At 35.0% G+C, this 22,882-nt stretch overlaps 2 protein-coding genes and 1 non-coding gene across 3 annotated transcripts; 2 read left to right on the top strand and 1 right to left on the bottom strand.

Moving 5' to 3' along the window:
• The first annotated feature begins 139 nt into the window (after positions 1 to 139).
• Positions 140 to 3,686, top strand: LOC141838626 (disease resistance protein RGA2-like). Its single transcript, XM_074726157.1, has 2 exons — positions 140 to 3,098; positions 3,171 to 3,686. The coding sequence occupies exons 1-2, from the start codon at positions 140 to 142 to the stop codon at positions 3,683 to 3,685; spliced, it is 3,474 nt and encodes a 1,157-aa protein (XP_074582258.1). The 3' UTR covers position 3,686.
• Positions 3,687 to 13,553: 9,867 nt separating this feature from the next.
• Positions 13,554 to 13,642, bottom strand: LOC141842448 (small nucleolar RNA snoR114). Its single transcript, XR_012602887.1, has one exon. It is a non-coding gene; the product is annotated as a small nucleolar RNA snoR114 (small nucleolar RNA).
• A 2,619-nt stretch (positions 13,643 to 16,261) lies between these two features.
• LOC141838627 (putative disease resistance protein RGA4) lies at positions 16,262 to 21,723 on the top strand. Its single transcript, XM_074726158.1, has 2 exons — positions 16,262 to 19,422; positions 21,672 to 21,723. Exon 1 carries the CDS (start codon positions 16,262 to 16,264, stop codon positions 19,382 to 19,384), a length of 3,123 nt encoding a protein of 1,040 aa, XP_074582259.1. The 3' UTR covers positions 19,385 to 19,422; positions 21,672 to 21,723.
• Positions 21,724 to 22,882: the final 1,159 nt, after the last annotated feature.

Raw genomic sequence — 22,882 nt, 5'->3', positions numbered from 1 at the left:
TGCCTTTGTCGTGCCCAATCAAAAGATTTAATTCAGCGAGCTGGAATTCGTAAGCAATCTTATTAGAGATCATCAAAAAGAAAGAAAGAAGCAGTACATCCACAGTCCACACCAAACAACTTTTGCAATATCCGTAGCTATGGAAGCAGCTTTGGTAACTGCTACCGCTCGCTTCATGGTGGATAAAGTGGCAGATCTCCTCCAACTCGACAAGAAACTCAAGGCAATGATTGCTACCAAAACGAAGATGCAGAAGCTCAAGGAATTGTCGACGATTATTGACGCAGTGATCGAAGATGTTGAGTCCCACCCTTCTATTGGCGATGCTGTGAAGGACTTGCTGAGGAAGCTCAAATACTTGTCCTACGATCTTGAGGATGTTGTGGATTACTATGACACCAAAGTCTTCCAGAAGAAGCAGAGATCAAAAACTTCTTTAAGGCCGGTGCGTGATTTCTTCTCTTCTGATAATCAACTTGTGTTTAAGAATAGGGTAGGTGGCATGATAAAAGCTATAACAGAAAGTCTGGATTCTATTTTGCTGCAAAAGTCTATTCTTCTCAATTTGCCACAAGGCAACATCCGCATGCCGGAACCAAGTCTCTACAATAGGGAGACCCACTCCCGCAATAGCTTTGTTGTTATAGGGAGAGAATCAGAGAAGAATAAGATTGTCGACATGTTAACAGAGGAGGAGGATGATGATGATGATGATGATGATGAAAGCATTAACCATGGCACATTGAAGGTCATCGCCATCGTTGGGATGGGTGGCCTAGGAAAGACTACACTTGCTCAGCATGTTTTCAATGATGAGAAAGTGAAAGCTCATTTTGCAAGTTCAAGAATGTGGACAGTTGTTGGGGTTGAATTTGATCCTACAAATATAATGAAGTCTGTTTTAGAATTGGCTACTGATGCACCGGTCAACATCTCACAAATAGATTTAGTGAGGCAGAACCTAGAAAAAGCATTATCTGGGAAAAAATTTCTGCTCGTGCTGGATGATGTATGGAATGAAAATGAATCAAAGTGGAACGTACTGAAAGCAGCATTAAGTACATGTGGGGCGAGAGGAAGCAAAATTTTGGTGACAACCCGTAGCCAACAGGTCTCTTCAATTATGGGCTCATTCAATACCACTCACCAAATACAACAGTTGTCCGGAGATGATTGTCTGTCCTTGTTTCAACGATCTGCATTTAGAGATCAAGCAGTTGATCAAAACTTGATGGAAATTGGTGGAAAGATTGTTAAGAAATGTGGCGGTGTTCCCTTGGCTGCCATATCTCTTGGTAGCATGCTTCGTCGCAATCGAGATGAAAATTACTGGTCCTCGGTATTGAAGAGTGAAATCTGGCAGTTGGGAAATGAAGAACAGAAAGTGTTAGCTGTATTAAAGTTGAGCTATGACACTCTCCCTCCACGGTCGAAGAAGTGTTTTGCATTTGCTTCCCTATTCCCAAAAAATTGTAGGATGAAAAAGGAGGAACTGATACAACTGTGGATAGCAAATGGTTTCGTACGTTCAGAAAGAAATTTTGATGCTGAAACAAATGGCAATCATGTCTTTAATGATCTAATAATGAGGTCATTCTTTCTCTTGCCACCTTCCTGTGATGTTGATGATTATAGTCATGTAACCATATGCACGATGCATGATTTGATGCATGATCTGGCACGATCAGTATCTACAGATGTATATTGGAATTCTAATGAAGACTCGGTGGAAGATATTGGAAAACGAACATATCATTTGCAAATAAATACAAGAAAGTTTCGAAACATGACACAGGTGGTCTTAGGCAAGAAACCATTGTACTTACGCACCTTTATGCCCCTATATTCATTTTCACGTTTGAATATCAATCTGCTTGAAGTCTTCTCAGAACTGAAATTGTTGCGGACATTAGATTTAACTGCCAGTAGCATCAGCGATGTGCCAACGTCAATTGGAAATCTGATACATTTGAGGTACCTCAACTTATCAGAGAATTATATTACAGTTCTACCTATCTCCATAACCCTTCTCTCTAATTTGTGGTACCTCAACCTATTTTGGAACAAAATTGAAGTTCTACCTGATTCCATAACCCTTCTCCCCAATTTACAGTATCTCAATCTCAGCGCCAATTTTAAACTTCGAGAGCTACCAAAAGAGTTAGGGAATATGCAAAACCTTCGAAATCTTAATTTAAAAGGTAATTATGGATTGACACACATGCCCCGTGGATTATCTCAACTAACTAATCTTCGAAGTTTACCTTTCTTTATTGGTGGTGACAAAACTGGCGCATGCTCAATTATAGAGCTTGAGGATTTGAAGCTTCATGGAGAAATGCAAATTAAGTTTTCCAACAATTTTAAGAATTATTCTTGTGGTGGAAGAAAAATCTTGAAGAATAAAGATCTTAATGAACTATGGGTAGTGTTTAATGATTCAGAAAGATATGACAAGGACATGTTGGATGATCTTTGTCCCAACAAGACAAGCTTAAAGAAGCTAGACATATGGTATTATGGGAGCCCACAATTTCCAACATGGTTGATAGAGTTGCAGCTGCCAAATTTGATTAAAGTTGGACTTCAAGGCTGCAGTGTTTGTGAGCATATTCCTCCGTTTGGAAATCTGAAATTTCTTAAGGAGCTTGACTTAGAATATATGGCTAACATCACACAGATGGGTGCTGAGTTCCATGGTTACGGAGGCTTTCCTTCCCTTCAAGTACTCAGATTGAATCAGATGGATAATTTAGAGGAATGGTCAGAATCTCATGTTGTCGATCAGTCGTTTCCTTTATTGCAGAAGTTGTGGATTTTCAGTTGTCCTAATTTGAAAAGTATGCCGAGGTTTCCTAGAATCCAAGAGCTTGCAATATCATGCTGTAGTGAGAGCATACTCTCATGTATTGGAAGGTTGACTTCTCTTTCTGTTCTCAAAGTGAACAATATGGACGACATTACATCTCTTCCAAGTGGCTGCATCGGAAACCTCACATCCTTGACGGAATTAGAAATTAGAGAATGCAGACAACTCCAATCTCTTGCTGGGGATGAAATGCAGTCACTAGAAATGCTTCGTTCATTAACCATTGAAAGTTGTAATAATTTGACATCCTTTCCGTTGGAAGTGGGGTGTCTCAGTTCTCTTTGTTGTCTACGGCTCTCAGATTGTCCAAGTATGATATTGCAGCCAGAAGAACTTGTAGAAATCTTGAATTCAGTAGATAAGTTACAAATGCATATTTGTGGCAACAAAGTCAATTTAAGTGGGCGACTGCAATATTCACACACCCTCCAAAAATTGTCTCTATGTGGTTCACATGTTACCAGTGCTTACAAGTTTGAGTATGGAATCAGAATATTAAGTATTTGTTGTTGTGATGAATTGGAGCCATTGATGACAGCAGAAGCAGCAAACCTTACTGTGCTAGAAACACTATTCATAGATGGAATTTCCAATCTCACGGTCTTGCCTAATTGGCTACAGCATCTCAACTCTCTTCGTGCACTATCAATCAAGAACTGCCCACAATTAGAAAGGCTGCCAAGGAATTTGAAGAATCTATATATGTTGAAAACTTTGAAGATTGTCGGTTGCCCACAATTGAAAAGTAGATGCAAAAGGGAGACAGGTGAAGATTGGTTGATCATATCAAATGTTCCAAATGTTGATATTGAATAGGCTCCTCCCCGGACATGATTCGAAGGTAAATTAGAAAATCATTTTAGTTGAATAAAATAACATATCACATTATATGTACTTCTATAATTGCACAGTTAGATTGCTTTTTTGTTGGGATAGAACGTGATTTCTTTTGTTTATTTTTTATTTAATTTAATTAATTATTGAAAAATGATAGTGTTCAAACTCATCCACTTTATACTAACCTTGATATGCTAATATAGCACAGCAGATTGTTCAGTCCCATCATATACTCATTTTCAAAATATGGATTAGAAAAAAAAAAAAGAAGAAGAATCCTTAGAACTTTCAGAATTTGCATGAAATTCTTAATTAAGACATTTAATATTATATAAACAGGGTATTTATGTCTTGATAAAATGTACCATATGCTTTGTTTGCAGCAACACAAATATATTTGTAATTCAAATGTGATAATACTGATTGGAATACTTCTAAAATAACTGGTAAGATGATATTGGATAAATATCAATTCTTTTATATGTATAGTGTTGTTACCATCCTTTTTAATAATATTGAAATGTTTTTCTTTAATCTCTTGATGTAGAATGAAAGTCGAGGGAGGAGGCTAAGCATGAGATCATAGTTGTTATTTAAAAATGCATCTGTCGTGTCTTATGATTTTTCTCTCTTAAGGATTATTACTATATTGTGTGGGAAATTTACTTTATGGTGTATAGTTATGCAATAAATAATAATTTGATATTTAGTGATAGTTGTAATATAAGTTTACCTTTAAGTTTTTGTTATTGAGATTCTTGATACATCATATGTATATAGATATATATATATAATAGATTTTTGATGAAAAGAAATATATGGTTTATTTCATCTAAAATCTTAAAAATTTATTGGTTAATACACTTTAAAATAGTTAAATGTGAGTAATCTTTTTTTTTTGTCTAACTGTTATGTTTTCTTAATTTTTTTTTATATGCTTACTATTATTCAACCAAAGTACCTAAAATTTTATATTGAATGTTATGTTTAAATTGTAACTAACTCTTAGAATCATAAAACAAAGTTTAAACTTAAGCTCCTAGGGCAAGGGGTCGTCCTAGTTCTTCTTCATCTACTTGAATGGAAGCGTTAAAATAAGAAAATCAAGATTTAAGAGATCGGGTCACAACATTAGAATAGGCTCGGGTTAGTAATAAGCAAGCAATGAAAGATCGAGTCAAGACGTTAGTAGAGCAGCAAATGTAAGAATTTATAGATAGATGAACTTTAAATTTTCAAACGCTGCATCGGTTTTATTTACGAGAGACTCAAGACCCGATTGTTTTTGATCAGTGCTTTTAAGGTGTATTGACCTTCAACTTAATTTTTTTTATTCACTTATAAATTTAAAAAATATTTCTATTAATTTTGATATTATATAAATATGCAACTCTAATTGTATTATATTTTTTCAGGAACAAATTACATAAAATGTCAACACTTATCATTTTCATGAAGAACTAGAACTAGATGATATATTCAATCATTGAGGTATGTATTCTTTTAAAGTATGTTATACTAGTGTTGATCAGTTTTTTCTTTTTTTGATAAGTAGTTTAAACTTTAGTTTCATATATGACCATGATTGTTTGAAAATAGATAATATAATGTAGTTTGAATATGTGTTTGCTTTTTTAAATAACCTACTGTATTATAATTATTGCAGGATGTGAGATGTTGGATGTATTAAAAACTCTTAGATTTGCATTGGGTTGTAATGAATTTGAATTCTATTATTTTTGAACCATGTACAATGTTTGGATGTTTTAAATACTGTAGGATTGGATAAATATATCGATAATTGTGTTTTGTTGAATGTGGAATGGTTTTTTATTAAACATATATGAATGTGAATGTTATATCTTGAATGTGAATGTTGTCGATATTGAATGTATTATTGTTCAATTCAATATCAACAAAATGTGAATGTGAAAGTGGAATGTGAATGTGATTGTTGTTGTTAAATGTGAATGTATTAATTGTTATTGTTGAATGTGAATGTATTAGTTATTGAATTCAATGCATTGTATCATTGCTGTGTATGTATAGTTGAATGTAAACCAAATAATTCTTATTAAATAGGGATGGTGTTGTCAAATTTTTATTAGAAATTAGTGACGAAATTTAATTCCATCGGAAAATATCATAATTTAGCGATAAAATTATCATTTTTTAGCGATGAATTTTTTTCCCCATGTATCGTGTAAATGAGATTTAGCGACAGAATCTAATTTTCTGTCATTAAAATTAGCAATAGATTTTTAGTTCCATCGTTAAATTTAGCAACAAAAGTTTATTTCCATCGCTATATTTAGCAACGAAAATTTGGATCATTAATTAGCGATCAAATCTTTCCGTCGCTAATTAGTGACAGAAATCAATTTTCATTTGCTAAATGATGTCGGCGATCAGAAAATTTTGCGATTGAAATTTTCGATCACCAATCGATCACTAATTGCATTTAACGATCGATTAACGATGAAAATTTCGATCGCTAATATCTGTTCTTCTTGTAGTGATAATAAATATCAAACAATAACACTATTATTTAATTGATACAATCATAACCAACTAAAATATAATAAATCTTTATTGTGAAAGTTAAATCATAAATGACATTTCCAATCTTACGATCTTACTTGACTAGCTGCAGCATCTCAAGTCTTTTCGTTCTCTATCAATCCAGAACTACCCACGATTAGAAAGGGTGCCAAGGAATTTGAAGAATCTACATATGTTGGAAAAATTATGGATTGTCGATTGCCCACAACACAACTGAAAAGTAGATGTGAAAGGAAGACAAACAAAGATTGACCTATCATCTCAAATGTTCCAAATGTTTATATTGAATAGGCTCTTCAGTTCAGTTGGGCATGGTTCGAAAGGTAAGTTAGATTATAGTGTCCATATCATAATAGGTATGAGTTACTTTGTCACAATTATAGTTCATAATTGATATAACATGCTATTTAACACCTATGTGTATATATTATAGTAGTTATTAGCTATAACTATTATAATATTATAACAGCTACAATCTATAATTGCTAAAACATATTATTCATCATTGTTGACTTGAGTTGAATAAATTTCACTTGCATACATATTATAACAGTTACGATTAATTATTGCTAAAACATATTAGCGATGTTCATATATTATAGCAATTATGAATCATAATTACTACACGTTGTAGCAACTTTGATTTATAATTGTTGCACTATAGTGTTGACCCAAATGCTTACCTAATCGATAGTCAAATTTCCATTTGAACCAGCCGAGTAAAAAGGGATAATTCGAGTAACAAAAATGGGATGAAGAAATCTTTTAATAATTAATGAAAAAAATGGATACTCTTTTAATTTTGACCGAAGATAAATTATGGGACATTAGACTTAATTAAAATAGATTAGATGGAGTTTGATGGATTGAGACTAGAGTTTGACCTTTGGAATAAGAGTTGAAGATGCATTAGTAAGGCCACACTCTTGCCCTTTGAAACACGAGATTTAATAGAAAACAGTGAGCCAAAATGCTATTTTTTATAGGTTAATATTTTTTTTTTAAAAAAAAAATAAAACACTGAGCAAAAAATATTGACGGTCTAGATTTATATTTTTTGCTTAAAATTATTAAATAATTATACTCAAAATTATTCAAATATTAATTAAAACGGCTCTAATTTAATCCAAGTGATTTGATTTATCAAAATTATTCAAAATTGCTATAATTAAATTAGTTATAACTAAAACTACTATAATTAAAATAATTTTGATCAAAACTACTTTAATATAAAATAAAATAGTTAATCAAAATTGTTCTGATTAGAGCCATTTTCGCTAGAGTTGCTACAGTAACAACATTGGACAAGAGCAAGCTATTTCATAATATAAAGAGCCCTTTAATATTTATTTCAAAAGCTCTTTTAATAATAATGATAATAAAAGACGTCCTTTTAATTTTCTGTCTTTTATAGTTTTGTTATCATGTTTTCCCATATTCTTATAAATTTTGTGGATTACCTCTATTTACCCAAACATTTCTATTACCTTCCATTAAGTATGAAAATGATCCTTCCAAAGTATAGAGGCAAATAAAATAATAATAGTAAAACCATTTAAAAAGGTAGTTAAAATACAAGAATAAAATGAAAATTTTCTCTTCTCTAAATGCCATCTATATGAAAACTTACATTCTTGTTGTGCTCCCAATTTATTAAAGTCAACTCTGACTTTCTAAACTTCCTTTGCAAGATCATGACTTTGGGTCTTAACAAAGTCAATTCTCTCCTTTCAATTTGACTCCAAGAATCTTGTTCAAAACCAATGGATTTGCCTTGCCCTTGGATTCCTTCATCACCTACAGAACCAAAAGTCAGAGTTTCAGACAGCAATAAAATCATAACTTTTCGACATTGTTGCTGATTCATGCACCTGGCCGGCGAAAAACCCTTGCAACCTGGTTTTTCCTGCACGGTATTGTTCGAGCTGCTTGGGGTTTGCAGCAAGGACTTTATCTACTAGTGCTTCTATGGCTGCTGGATCTACAATCTGAAATTTCACATAAAAAGCGAGTTATACATTGTGGAAAACAAATTTACTAGATAACCAGCAACAAGTTCGATAATCAGTATCGATATTCTTGGTCTCGTAAATTTTATGATACAAAGGCCTATAACTGATGTTGCTCACTCCTGTTTAGACGAGTCAGAAGCTATCATGTCTCTTTCATTATGAATTGTTCTTCTGAGACTTCGAAATGGAGGAGTTCTTTTAGCTGTAAGAATTGTCGAAAGATCCTTACGACTTAATTATGCTGCTGGTGTTGTTGTAATAAGACAAGACGATAATGTATCTTATTCAAGAGAATCCAAATTAAATGTACAAAGTTTACCAAATACAATCAGTTATAACTCAAAACCATGCTCGACATCTTAATACTTTGGTAGTCAGAAATCTAAAGATATTTCTAAGTAGTCACTTGGATATCATAGAAACAGAAGAATCCATGACAATTAAATGTTTAGATCAACAATTAGACCAGAAATATTAGACTTGCCTGAATTAGATCCTTTTCGACAATTCCACCTTTGGAAAGAAGCTCAACAAGTATCTGTCAGAAAAGGGAAACCTCGAAATAAGCCTATTAATTCCTTTGCGACTGACTCCTCCCTTCACAGCTTCTGGCCAACCTGAGGGAACTTATCGCCCGAGTTCCTCACTTGACTGAGAACTACCGCCAAATGTGCGCTCGAGATGCTGGCGGGTTTCTGAAATTCAGTAGATCGCCAAGCTCGCGATTTGGCAGAGGCTAAGGCTGAGTCTATAGCCGCCTGTCTGAGCAAATGAATCAGATTTCCCAACAACTGAATGACCTCCGAGCCAAATCGAAGACTGCCGAAGTTGAGCGCTAGTCAGCAGAGATGCAAGTGGCGGAGGAGAGGGCTAAGAGCGAACTACTGGCATCTGAATTGGAATATGCCAAAGAGGAGTTGGCCACGGCCTGTAAGGCTAGCGAAGAAGGGAGTTGGGCGAATTGAAAGAAGTTGTATGATTTGCTTGGTGCCCGATCCGCATTTCTTCTCGAACAAGGTTTTAAAGCAGCTATCAATCAATTTCAGACTAGCGGGCATCTCCCTTGATTTCCTAAGCCTACAGACAGTCGTTGACATCATGCCCAAGGACAAGATGGCTGATTGACCATTTGCTTGTCCTTTCGTCAGACTTATCTAGGAACTAAACTCCTTTACTATGATGCATTTCAAATATTTCAACTATGCTATTACTTGATTAGGGCGAGGAAAATATTAAAGGCGACTCTATCTGACAGAGGAAAATATTAAAGGCGACTCTATTTCTGACAGAGGAAAGCTTTTAAATGATGACCCTGCTTCTTGGAGGGTGAAATATTGAAGGTGACTTTGTCCCTGATAGATGAGCTTTTAAGTGGCGACCCCATCCATGATTAGGGAAATGTTGAAGGTGTTTGGACCTTCGAAAGATAACCCATCATTAACCAAAAGTAATTTTTATTAGGAAGTGCAAATACAAAGACCATGCGAGACTAGAACTATCTAGCTATCTAATGTGATCGTCTTAACTTTGGTTACAAGGATGAACTTTTTGACACTTAGGTGTGATATGGTCGAAGAAGGAAAGCATTCCAAGGGCAACACAATTTCTTCCCCTTTTGATCTTGTAAGTAGTATACTCCCAAGCTCAGCTTCTGGCATATCTTATAAGGTCCCTCCTATCGGGTTTTCAACTTCCCAACTTCTCCTACATGTTGTGCTTTTTCCATACAAAATCACCCACCTAAAAAGAGCGCGGAATAACCCTCTTGTTATATGCCTTGCTCATCCTTTATTTTTATGCATTTAGCCGAGTTGCAGCTTTGTCCCTTATTTCAGCTACTAAATCCAACTCAAGTGGTCTCTTCTCGACATTGTCCTTGTCATAAGCGTTGACTTGAGTTGACTCCATCTTGATTTCCATTGAAACTAGTGCCTCCCCATTATACACTAAGTAGAAAGAGGTCATTCTTGTTCCTTCTCAAGGATTGGCCCGGTAACAACAGAGAACATTGGTAATTCTTCAACCTAGCTTCCTTTAACGTGCTTTAGTTTGATCTTGAGGCCCGAACTAACCCCTTATTTACCACTCTACCTAGTTGTTGCTTTGGTGGTAATATACTGAGGTAAATGTCTATTTATTCCAAGTTATTGGCACCATTCTTAGAGTTTTGTCCTTAAAATTGTCTTCCATTGTTAGAAACTAATTTATGAGGAACTCCGTACCTGCATAAGATGTTTTTCTAAAGCAATTTGTGCACTACCCCTCCTTTGTAATTTAAACTAAAGGCTTTGCCTCCACTCACTTGGAGAAGTTGGAGAAGTAATCGGCTGCCATCGTGAGAAATTTCTTTTGATTCAATCTTGTCAAAAGAGGAATTTCTATACCTCATTGGTCAAAAGGGTAAGAAGCTGTCAAAGCTTTCAGGAACTCAGTTGGGTGACGAGTTAGCTGTTGATGCTTTTGACAATTAGACAAGTAGAAATGAGGTATGTCCCATCTTTTTGTTGGGTCAGCCAAAAGTATCCCGCTAACAATATTTTCGATCTAGACTTCATCCTCCAACATGACTTTCACAATTGTCGTTATGTATTTCCTATATGACATACTCTGCTTCTTTAATACTCAAACATCTTAGTACGGGTTGGGAGAAAGTTCGTTTGTGCAAACATTCCTTGATTAGAGTAAAGCTAGTAGCTTTTCATTTCATCCGGCGTGTTTGCTCCAATTTTTCAGATAAATCTCTCTACTTTAGAAATGAAATTATGGTTTCTCTCCAATCACTTGAATTACCTAGTCAAATTCTGGATGTTGATCGATCTGAGTGATTAACTTCACCCAAGTAATTGTGTCTTCAGTAGTCCAACTAGATAGAGCACTAGTCATCCATACTAATTCATCCGCCTTCTTATTCTCTTGCTGAGATAGTTTCTAGAGTACGATTTCAATGAACTCGGCCTCTATCTTCTCATAAATTTCGGTGAAGCGATGAAGTCAATCATTTTTGATATCATATGCTCCCTCTAATTGTTGAGCCACAAATTGAGAGTCTGAATGAAGAATAACCTTTAAGGCTCCAATATGCTTGGCTACTCGCTGGCCAACCAACAATGCCTCGTTGCTTAAAATTGAGCTGGATAACACTCAAATATCATCTCATTGTGGTGATATCAACAAAACTCCTACTCCACTTCCCTGCTTGGCTGCTGAACCATCCCAAAAATCCTTCATATTCATGTTTCCTCTTTCCTAAAGTTTCAACCAAGAAATCGATCAGGGCTTGAGCTTTAATTTATTGTACGCAGTTGATATTGCAAATTATATTTGCTGAATTCGGTTGTCCATTTGATTAATATTTCATAATCCTCTGGGTTAGCTAAAATGTATCCCAAAGTGTTGTTAGTCTAGATGGTAATAGGATGGAAGAGGAAGTAGGGGCGATGTCGATGAGCAATTAGGACTAACACCCAAGCTAATTTTTCTAAGGTGTTGTAACAACTCTCGATTTACTTCAAGAGATGACTGATGAACTAGATAGGTTGTCGCACTATTTCTTCTTGATGAAGGATTGAATTAACTGCTCCATCAAATGTTTCCAAGTATAACCATAGACGCTCCCTTGTTAAGGGCTTAGATAAGTAGGGAAATCCAACAAATACCTTTTAAGTTCATAGCATGCCTACTTACAGTTTTGGTTCCATGTGAATCGAGCAGATTTTTGCAATACTTTAAAAAGGGAAAACTTTGGTCAATAGACCTAGAGATAAATCGGGATAGCACTGGTTCATATCTGCATATACAAATTATAATTGAGCTCACCTTAAGAGATTAAATCTAATATGCCATGTTATATGACTAAGAAAATTATTGAAGATGATACATTTGCCAAAAGAAGAAACTACTGAAATTTTTATTTATAATAAGTAAGTTATTGCTTTGGAAAAGAATATTATTTTTCATGATAGAAGCAAGCATATAGATACAACCAGGGACGGATCCAGAAATTGAAGGTGGACTGTGCTGGCTTTAGGTATGGAAGGGGTGAGTTAAACATCAAAATACAATGAACAAAGAAAGAAAGAATCCATCAATTTTTCTTTGATACCAAGTTGTAGACTACAAATATCTATGTAATTTTTTTAAAATTAGATTAGAACCCAAAAAAGCCCAACCTTGGATTCATCTCTGCAAGAAGTTATATTATGTTAAACTCATTTTGTCCGATCTTACGAGTTATGTTTGTGTTTAACACTTTTGAGACTCTTTTTTATTGCTTCCACAAGACAACTACAGTCTATTATATAAATTGTGTACTCGAGATTTGACTGGTTACAATTACACCCTTTAACTTGAATAACTTTAATATTTTAATTTTTTAATGAACGAATCCTATTGCAATTTTAAAGTTAATTGATCGAACAACAGTCGTATAATTTATTTTATCTTTATTTACTTCGGCATAATAAATAAATCCTTAAAAAAGGCACAAAAATGCATTATAGTTTGCCAAAAAAAGAGTAAATAATGCATGATCAAACAACATTATTTTTTTATAAAAAACTATGATGTGACAAGACAAGATCGGATAGCAATGCAAGCGCCTACCAAATCATTTAAATTATAAATTGAATTAACACAAAAAAATATGAAAAAAAAACTTACGCAAGTGGAAGTAGAGGCCACAAGTGGGCCCCCCTGAATGTACTATCCAATCACAACCATGACTTCTATTTCAGGTTCTTTCTTTTGTTTCTCAAAAATATTAAATCGAAAGTAATGGAAGTTCATTGGAACTCACTCATTAATTATTGTCCTCAAAAATATATATTTTTTTAAAAAAATAGTTATTCTCATTCATTAGAACAAAAGAAATATTGAAAACATCTTTTTTACACCAACAAAAGCAAAGGAACCACGAACGAGAGGCTGCGACGCTTGCCGCAATACAAATGGAGAAATCGAAAATGAGTAAAAGAGTAAAACTTGCACAATTACTAAATGGAAGCTCTTCCTTCGAACCACAGTCTCAGATCAACTCACAAAAAAGGAAAATTTCAGAGATGCGAATGGATCTCACCTTCATCGGCTCGGGTAGTGGACAACAGAGTAAAAAGAGAAGAAGGCACAACTCCACCCCCCCCCCCCCCCCCCCCCCTTTTACCAAAACCAAAAACCGAAGCAGAATTAAAATATTGGCAAAATAGATCCTTAACGAGAGAGACCCTAATTAAAATGATTGATTTGTATATGTCAATTAAAAATTGGGAAAAAAATATTGGCTCAGAAGCACTTTACAATCTTATCTGATAATCAGATGGTTGTGATGAACCCTGACATCACCAAAGTGCATTAATCTTCATCACCACGAGAACGAATGGGGTGAGAGAGGCTCGAACTCTCGACCTCAGGATAACTCATCGAGCTATGAGACCTACGCGCTAGCCAACTGCGCCGCCACCCGTTCGAAAATATTCAAAATACATTAATGATAAATTATTATAAGACTCACAGGGCTGGGCTAGAGCCCAAGATAGCCCCTACTTAAATCCATCTCTGGATACAAGATATCATTTTACAAGAGAAAACATCGTTAGAAAAAAAGTTCAACTAAAATATGTGAAAGATCAAATTATTGATATTTTAATTAAAATATTGAAGTTTGAAGATTTTGTAAGATTAAGGACAAAGTTCGAAGAACAAAAATTTAAATTTATTTAAACTTAATTTTTGTGTATATGAATAAATAGTATGCATTTATTAATTTTAAAGTATATTCTTAGTATTTAGTCCGTATCTCTTAAAATATCTTTTTGTACATGTGTCTTAAAAGTCATTTTATATGTATAAATATGTCCTTTTATTTTATAATTAATTAAGAAGATTAAGAAATAAATGTTATTGGGTTCTACATTCTCTTCCTCCCTATAAAGATTCTCATCTTCTTTATCTCCAACATATTTTACATTCTAGATGCTCAGGCGGTGTACTATAAGTTCATTTAACTTTAATTTATTTGAATGTCGTAAAAGTCAGAATCATTTACTTTGATTCGTTTATAGTTGTTTTAGAGCTATTGGTTAATTTTATCGTAGAGGTTATGAGTTCTTTCAATTCTCCTTGTTTAGTTATGTTTTCCTTTGCAAAATTCAATTGTGCGAGCATGCATGATGTTGTCGATGATCGATATAATGTAACTGTGATCTTGTTTTTGAAAAAGAGGTTTTGATTGCACAATTTATGTCTAATCTGATTGTTTAATATTTGCTATCTTAATTAGTACTTGTTGTTTATTAGTAATGACAAATTAGTGAGCAACGAGACTTTTTCGGCCAATACACCGTGGATGGTTCAAACACTGATTTAAGGCCTGCCGACGTGCACGCTCCTATGATTAGGCTACGGAAGGAGAAAAAAGACCTGTAAGACACTCCAAAAAGAGGGTTAGAATGATATCGAGAAGGGGTCCTGGCAAGCCACTCCAACGCTCAAGTTAGGATTCAGCACGAGGAAGAAGTTTAAAGGGCTTGAGGAAGTTAGGGTTTATGCATGCGTACCTGTGTCCATGAGCATGAGCTACCTTTTTATAGTAGTTGATCTTCGAAATATTAGCAACCGTTTGAGAAATATTCGGGTAGATTTGTCCTGTTCTGGAAAGATTCTGTCTGTTGATATATATTCGTTCCTGTTGCCGCAGAAGAATTGGTTCTGTTTTCCCGATTTAAGCGGAACGACCATATCTTTAAATAAGTATCACATGTTGGAAGTTAACCCTGGATATAGGAAACGCGTCGTCATCACACCACGAGGTCGGCACAAGACGCAGGAGGCGTGCCGAGACTGAGTCATGAGGTCGGCACATGATACAGAAGGCGTGCCAATACCAAGTTATGAGGTCGGCACGAGACGTGGTAGGTGCGTCAAGACTGAGTCATGAGGTCGGCACAAGATGCAGAAGACATGCTGAGACCAAATCATGAGGTCGACCCATGATACAAAAGGCGTGTCGAGACCGAGTCATGAGGTCGGCACATGATACAAAAGGCATGCCGAAATCGAGTCATGAGGTCGGCGCGAGACACGGGAGGTGTGTCAAGACTGAGTCATGAGGTCGGTACAAGACACAGAAGGCGTGCCGAGACCAATTCATGAGGTCGCCCCATGATATAGAAGGTGTGCCGAAATCGAGTCATGAGGTCGGCACATGATATAGAAGACGTGTCGAGGCCGAGTCATGAGGTCGGCATATGATACAGAAGGTGTGCTGAGGCCGAGTCATGAAGTCGGCACATGATACAGAAGACGTGCCAAGGCCGAGTTATAAGGTCGAGAGTTTACTTAGGATTCAGGGAATAGCTCTCGTCCATTAACAGATATTTATTTTTACTCTTTTTTTTCTTATCCCCTTATACTCAACGTCCATATCATCACTAAATAGCCCTCCAGATCAAAGACAAATTATAAAAGAGAACAATGTATTAAAATGCATAAGAACAAATTAAATAATATAATAAATTTATTACTTATACTAATTGAATGGACCCAATTGAGCTTGACCCAACCCACCAGACGAACTAAGTTACCTCACTCGTATCACAAGCTAGCTACCAATAATACTATTGATATATATATATAGTATTATTTAATCCCTTTAAACACAAATTTAATTTTATAATACAACTCTTAGAAATCTAATTGTAACTAAAATAATTAAATGATGCTTTTTATTTAAATAATAATAATATTAAACATTGGAATTGGAAATTTGGGGCATGTGGCGTCAGGGATTTAGATTTAATTAATACCCACTCACTTTCATCGTGACCTGGAATTTATAAACAACCATTTTAATATTAATATATCCATCCATCAAAAATGAAGACTCCAAAGTCGCTGCTTCTCTTTTCTCCTCCAAGTCCAAGACCAAGCTATTGTTGTTAGCCAGATTCATACCAAACAACTTCTGCATCCTTCTTCATCCGGAGCTATGGAAGCATCTTTGCTAACTGCTACCGCTCGCTTCATGGTCGATAAAGTGGCAGATCTCCTCCAACTCGACAAGAAACTCAAGGCAATGATTGGTACCAAAACGAAGATGCAGAAGCTCAAGGAGTTGTCGACGATTATTGACGCAGTGATCGAAGATGTTGAGTCCCACCCTTCTATTGGTGATGCTGGGAAGGACTTGCTGATGAAGCTCAAATACTTGTCCTACGATCTCGAGGATGTTGTGGATTACTATGATACCAAAGTCTTCCAGAAGATGCAGAGATCAAAAACTTCTTTAAGGCCGGTGCGTGATTTCTTCTCTTCTGATAATCAAGTTGTGTTTAAGAATAGGGTAGGTGGCATGATAAAAGCTATAACAGAAAGTCTGGATTCTATTTTGCTGCAAAAGTCTATTCTTCTCAATTTGCCACAAGGCAACATCCGTATGCCGGAACCAAGTCTCTACAATAGAGCGACCCACTCCCGCAATAGCTTTGTTGTTATAGGGAGAGAACCAGAGAAGAATAAGATTGTCGATATGTTAATAGAGGATGATGATGATGATGATGAAAGCATTAACCATAGCACAGTGAAGGTCATCGCCATCATTGGGATGGGTGGCCTAGGGAAGACTACACTTGCTCAGCTTGTTTTCAATGATGAAAAAGTGAAAGCTCATTTTGCAAGTTTGAAAATGTGGACAGTTGTTGGGGTTGAATTTGATCCTGTAAAGATAATGAAGGCTGTTTTACAACTGACTACTCATCAAAAAGTCAAGATTTCAGAAATAGATTTAGTGAGGCAGAACCTAGAAAAAGCATTATTTGGGAAGAAATTTCTGCTCGTGCTGGATGATGTATGGAATGAAAATGAATCAAAGTGGAATGTACTGCAAGCAGCATTAACTTCATGTGGGGCGAGAGGAAGCAAAATTTTGGTGACAACCCGTAGCCAACAGGTCTCTTCAATTATGGGTTCATTCAATACCACTCACCAAATACAACAGTTGTCCAGAGATGATTGTCTGTCCTTGTTTCAACAATCTGCATTTAGAGATCAAGCAGTTGATCAAAACTTGATGGAAATTGGTGGAAAGATTGTTGAGAAATGTGGTGGTGTTCCCTTGGCTGCCATATCTCTTGGTAGCATGCTCCGTAGCACTCGAGAGGAAACTTACTGGTCCTCGGTATTGAAGAGTGAAATATGGCAGTTGGGAAATGAAGAACAGAAAGTGTTAGCTGTATTAAAGTTGAGCTATGACACTCTCCCTCCAAGGTCGAAGAAGTGTTTTGCATTTGCTTCCCTATTCCCAAAAAATTGTAGGATGGAAAAGGAGGAACTGATACAACTGTGGATAGCAAATGGTTTCTTACGTTCAAAAGGAAATTTTGATGCTGAAACAAATGGCAATCATGTCTTTAATGATCTAGTAATGAGGTCATTCTTTCTCTTGTCACCTTCCCGTGATGTTGATGATGATAGTCATGTAACTGAGTGCACGATGCATGATTTGATGCATGATCTGGCACGATCAGTATCTACAGATGTATATTGGAATTCTGATAAAGACTCGGTGGAAGATATTGGAAATCGAACATATCATTTGCAAATAAATCCAAGAAAGTTTCCAAACATGACTCAGGTGGTCTTAGGCAAGAGACCATTATACTTACGCACCTTTATGCCCCTATTAGGTTCATTTTTACCCCTATATATATATTCAGATTTGAATATCAAACTGCTTGAAGTCTTCTCAGAACTGAAATTTTTGCGGGTGTTAAATTTAACTGGAGGTGGCATCGAGGAGGTGCCGACATCAATAGGAAATCTGATACATTTGAGGTACCTCAACTTATCATGGAATGATATTACAGTTCTACCTAACTCCATAACCCTTCTCCCCAATTTGTGGTACCTCAACTTATCAAGGAATTATATTACAGTCCTACCTGACTCCATAACCCTTCTCCCCAATTTGAGATACCTCAATTTATCTGGCAATAATTTTGAAATTCTACCCGACTCCATAACCCTTCTCCCCAATTTATGGTATCTCAATCTCAGTTCCAATTATGAACTTCGAGAGCTACCAAAAGAGTTAGGGAATATGCAAAACCTTCAAAATCTTAATTTAAAATGTCATGATGAATTGACATACATGCCCTGTGGATTATCTCGACTAACTAATCTTCGAAGTTTACCTTTCTTTATTGGTAGTGACAAAACTGGCGCATGCTCAATTATAGAGCTTGAGGATTTGAAGCTTCATGGAGAAATGGCAATTAAGTTTTCCAACAATTTTAAGAATTATTCTTGTGGTGGAAGAAAAATCTTGAAGAATAAAGACTTTAATGAACTATGCATACAGTTTAATGATTCAGAAAGCTATGACAAGGACATGTTGGATGATCTTTGTCCCAACAAGACAAGCTTAGAGAAGTTAGACATACGGTATTATGGGAGCCCACAATTTCCAACATGGTTGATAGAGTTGCAGCTGCCAAATTTGATTAAAGTTAGCCTTGGAAACTGCCGTGTTTGTGAGCATATTCCTTCGTTTGGAAATCTGAAGTTTCTTAAGAAGCTTGACTTAGAATCTATGGCTAACATCACACAGATGGGTGCTGAGTTCCATGGTTACGGAGGCTTTCCTTCCCTTCAAGAACTCAGATTGAATCAGATGGATAATTTAGAGGAATGGTCAGAGTCTCATGTTGTCGATCAATTGTTTCCTTTATTGCAGAATCTGTTGATTTCCAATTGTCCCAAATTGAAAAGTATGCCGAGGTTTCCTAGAATCCAAGAGCTTCAGATATCATGCTGTAGTGAGAGCATACTCTCATGTGTTGGAAGGTTGACTTCTCTTTCTGTTCTCAACGTGGAGAATATAGATGACATGACATCTCTTCCAAATGGCTGCATAAGAAACCTCACATCCTTGAAGGAATTAGAAATTATAGAATGCAGACAACTAGAAAGGGTGCCAAGTGGTTTAAAGAATCTACATATGTTGGAAACTTTGAATATTGTCAATTGCCCACAACTGGAAAGTAGATGCGAAAGGGAGACAGGCGAAGATTGGTCAATCATCTCAAATGTTCCAAATGTTTATATTATATAGGTTCCTCAGATTCAGCCCAGCCGGACATGGTTCCAAAGGTAAGTTAGAAAACCATTTTAATTGAATAAAATAAAAAATCATTATATGTATTTCTATAGTTGCATAGTTAAATTGCTTCTTTGTTGGGATAGAATATAATTCCTATTTCTTTTTCTAAAAAAAGTTTATTTTTTATTTAATTTAGTTAATTATTGAAAAATGATAGTGTTCAAACTCATCCATTTTATAGTAATCTTGATATGCTAATTTAGGATTGTTCAGTCCTATCGTATACTCATTTTTAAAATATGGAATCCTTAGAGTTTTTAAAATTCTCATGAAAAAATAATCACTTAGAATTCTTTTTATTGAACAGAGTACTTATGTCTTGATAAAATGTACTATATCAAAGGCACCATATGCTTTGTTTGAAGCAATGACTTATAAGCAACACAAATGTATTTGTAATTCAAATATGATAATACTGATTAGGATACTTGTAAAATAATTGGTAGCCCGTTGGCCGGCCACCAGCCACGGGTTAGCCCACTAGCTGGCCATCGATTAGCCTACTAGCTGGCTATCGATCGCGTGTTAGCCCATTGGTCGGTCGTCAGCCGCCCAATAGCCCACTAGCCAGCCGCTAGCCGAGGGTTAGCCCACTGGTCGGCTGCCAGCCAACCCTCCGGGCATCGATTAGGTTGTTGTCTGGTCGCTGGGCGGTGATTAGGTCGTTGCTTGACCGGCGCCCGCAGCTTATGTTGCTGGCCGACGCCTGAATTAGTTGGTCAGCACTTAAGTTCATTGTCGGCATTCGATTTGACTAGTCAGCCGTCGCTTAGGTTATTGTCGGTGCTCGATTTGGTTTAGGCGGTTGGCCGGTCGTCGAGCATCGCTTAAGCCGTGAGCCAGCCCCCACTTAGGCCGCGGACCAATCGACAGGTGCCGATTAATTTTATATTTCATTTATTAAATCATGATGTTAATAATTAGAAAGGAGGAGATATTTCATAGGCTCCTCAGATTCAGTCGTAGAAAGGTAAGTTAGAAACCATTTTTATTGAATAAAATAATATATCATTATATGTACTTCTATAATTACACAGTTAGATTGCTTTTTTGTTAGGATAGAACCTGATTTCTTTTTTTTTTAAAAAAAAGTTTATTTTTTATTTAATTTAATTAATTTTTGAAAATGATAGTGCTCAAACTCATCCACTTTATGTTAACCTTGATATGCTAATTTAACATAGCCGGTTGTTCAATCCCATCATATACTCATTTTCAAAATCACTTATTTAGAATTCTTAATTAAATAGTTAAATGTGTGTAATCTCTTTTTTTTTGTCTAACTGTTATGTTTTCTTAATTTTTTTTATATGCTTACTATTATCCAAGCAAAGTACCTAAAAATTTATATTGAATGTTATGTTTAAATTGTAATTAACTCTTAGAATCATAAAACAAAGTTAAAATTTAAGCTCATTGATTATAATGGATGATTATATATATTTTAAAAAATCATAATATTAAATTTTCATACTTAAATCTTTTGTTTATATTTGAAACCAAAATAAATTTAAATATAAGATAAATAATTAATATCAACAACTAACATAATTTCTTATTTAAAATCATGATTATAACTATTCAATATTTAATTGCATTAAAATCTTTTTGAATTAAACATAATATACACTACAAGAAATATCTAGTTTAACCACGGAATTAGAGACAAAAATAATTTTTCATCATTAATTTAGCGATGAAAATAATTTTCGTCGCAATAAAGCGATGAAAAGCTAATTTAGCAGCAGAAAATAATTATTTTTCATCACAAAATTAGAGACGAAAATAATTTTTGTTGCTAATTTTGACAATTTTAGGATTTTCATCCCTAATTTTTTCTTCCTCTAGCGTGCTTTCTCTCACCCTCTAATCTCTGATTGGGGTTCTCTGTTCTCCATTCTCTGACGCTTTTGGCCTCTAATATCTAGCGCTCTCCGATCTCCGTCGATCAAGGTGAACTTATCCAACAACAGCTAGGGCCAGCTTTGGCCTCGAGCTGAGGTCTGGCCTCAGGCCCGGCCGCCAGCTTGGTTGGCCACAGGATGAGACCCAACCTCAGCCTCGAGCGTTAGATTTGGTCAGTCATGAGCTCAAGCTCAACCTCAATCCCGATCGCCAACTTTTGATGTGTATTGACCTTCAACTTAATTTTTTTTATTCACTCATAAATTTAGAAAATATTTCTGTTAATTTTGATATTATATAAATATGCAACTCTAATTGTATTATATTTTTTCAGGAACAAATTACATAAAATGTCAGCACTTGATCAGTTTCATGAAGAACTAAAAATAGATGATATATTCAATCATTGAGGTATGTATTCTTTGAAAGTATGTTATACTAATGTTGATCAGTTTTTGTATTTTTTGATAAGTAGTTTAAACTTTAGTTTCATATATGACCATGATTGTTTGAAAATAGATAATATAATGCAGTTTGAATATGTGTTTACTTTTTAAAATAACCTATCATATTATAATTACTGCAGGATGTAAGATGCTGGATGTATTAAAAACTCTTAAATTTGTATTGGGTTGTAATGAACTTGAATTCTATTATTTTTGAACCGTGGACAATGTTTGGATATTTTAAATACGGATTTGATAAATGTATCGATAATTGTGTTTTGTTGAATGTGGAATGGTTTTTTATTAAACATATATGAATGTGAATGTTATATCTTGAATGTGAATGTTATCGATATTGAATGTATTATTGTTCAATTCAATATCAACAAAATGTGAATGTGAAAGTGGAATGTGAATGTTGTTGTTAAATGTGAATGTATTAATTGTTATTGTTGAATATGAATGTATTAGTTATTGAATTCAATGCATTGTATCGTTGTTGTGTATGTATAGCTGAATGCAAATGCCCATAATTCTTATCAAATAGGAGAGGTGTTGTCAAATTTTTTTCAAAAATTAGCAGCGGAACTAAATTCCATCGCTAAAATATCATAATTTAGTGATGAAATTTTTTCCCCATGCATAGTATAGATGAGATTTAGCAATAGAATCTAATTTCCATCACTAAAATTAGTTATAGACTTTTAGTTCCATCTCTAAATTTAGTGATAAAAGTTTATTTCCATCAATATATTTGACAACGGAAATCGATTTCGATTATTAATTATGATTTTCATCGTTAATTAGCGATAGAAATTAATTTTTATTACTAAATGACGTCGGTGATCGAAAATTATTTTACGATTAAAATTTTCGATCACCAACCGATCGCTAATTGCATTTAGCGACCGATTAACAATAGAAATTTCAATTGCTAATATCTATTCTTCTCGTGGTGACAATAAATATCAAAAGATAACACTATTATATTTAATTGATACAAAACAATTAAAATTTAATAAATCTTTATTGTGAAAGTTAAATAATAAATGATATTTCCAATCTCACGGTCTTGTTTGACTAGCTAGACCATCTCAAG

This window comes from Curcuma longa, chromosome 11, assembly GCF_044706935.1.
Source record: "Curcuma longa cultivar G26 ecotype Majalengka, Jawa Barat chromosome 11, ITB_CL_G26_1.1, whole genome shotgun sequence".
In the NCBI taxonomy this organism is placed as follows: domain Eukaryota; kingdom Viridiplantae; phylum Streptophyta; class Magnoliopsida; order Zingiberales; family Zingiberaceae; genus Curcuma; species Curcuma longa.
This window is presented reverse-complemented; position numbering and strand designations above follow the sequence as displayed.

What these genes read in the sequence shown, in the direction of transcription:
- LOC141838627 (XM_074726158.1), top strand. Translation starts at nt 16,262, where the DNA reads ATGGAAGCATCTTTGCTAACTGCTACCGCTCGCTTCATGGTCGATAAA.
- LOC141838626 (XM_074726157.1), top strand. Translation starts at nt 140, where the DNA reads ATGGAAGCAGCTTTGGTAACTGCTACCGCTCGCTTCATGGTGGATAAA. An exon ending in TCGTTCATTAACCATTGAAA is followed by an intron (nt 3,099 to 3,170) that starts GTTGTAATAATT and finishes TACGGCTCTCAG; the next exon opens with ATTGTCCAAGTATGATATTG.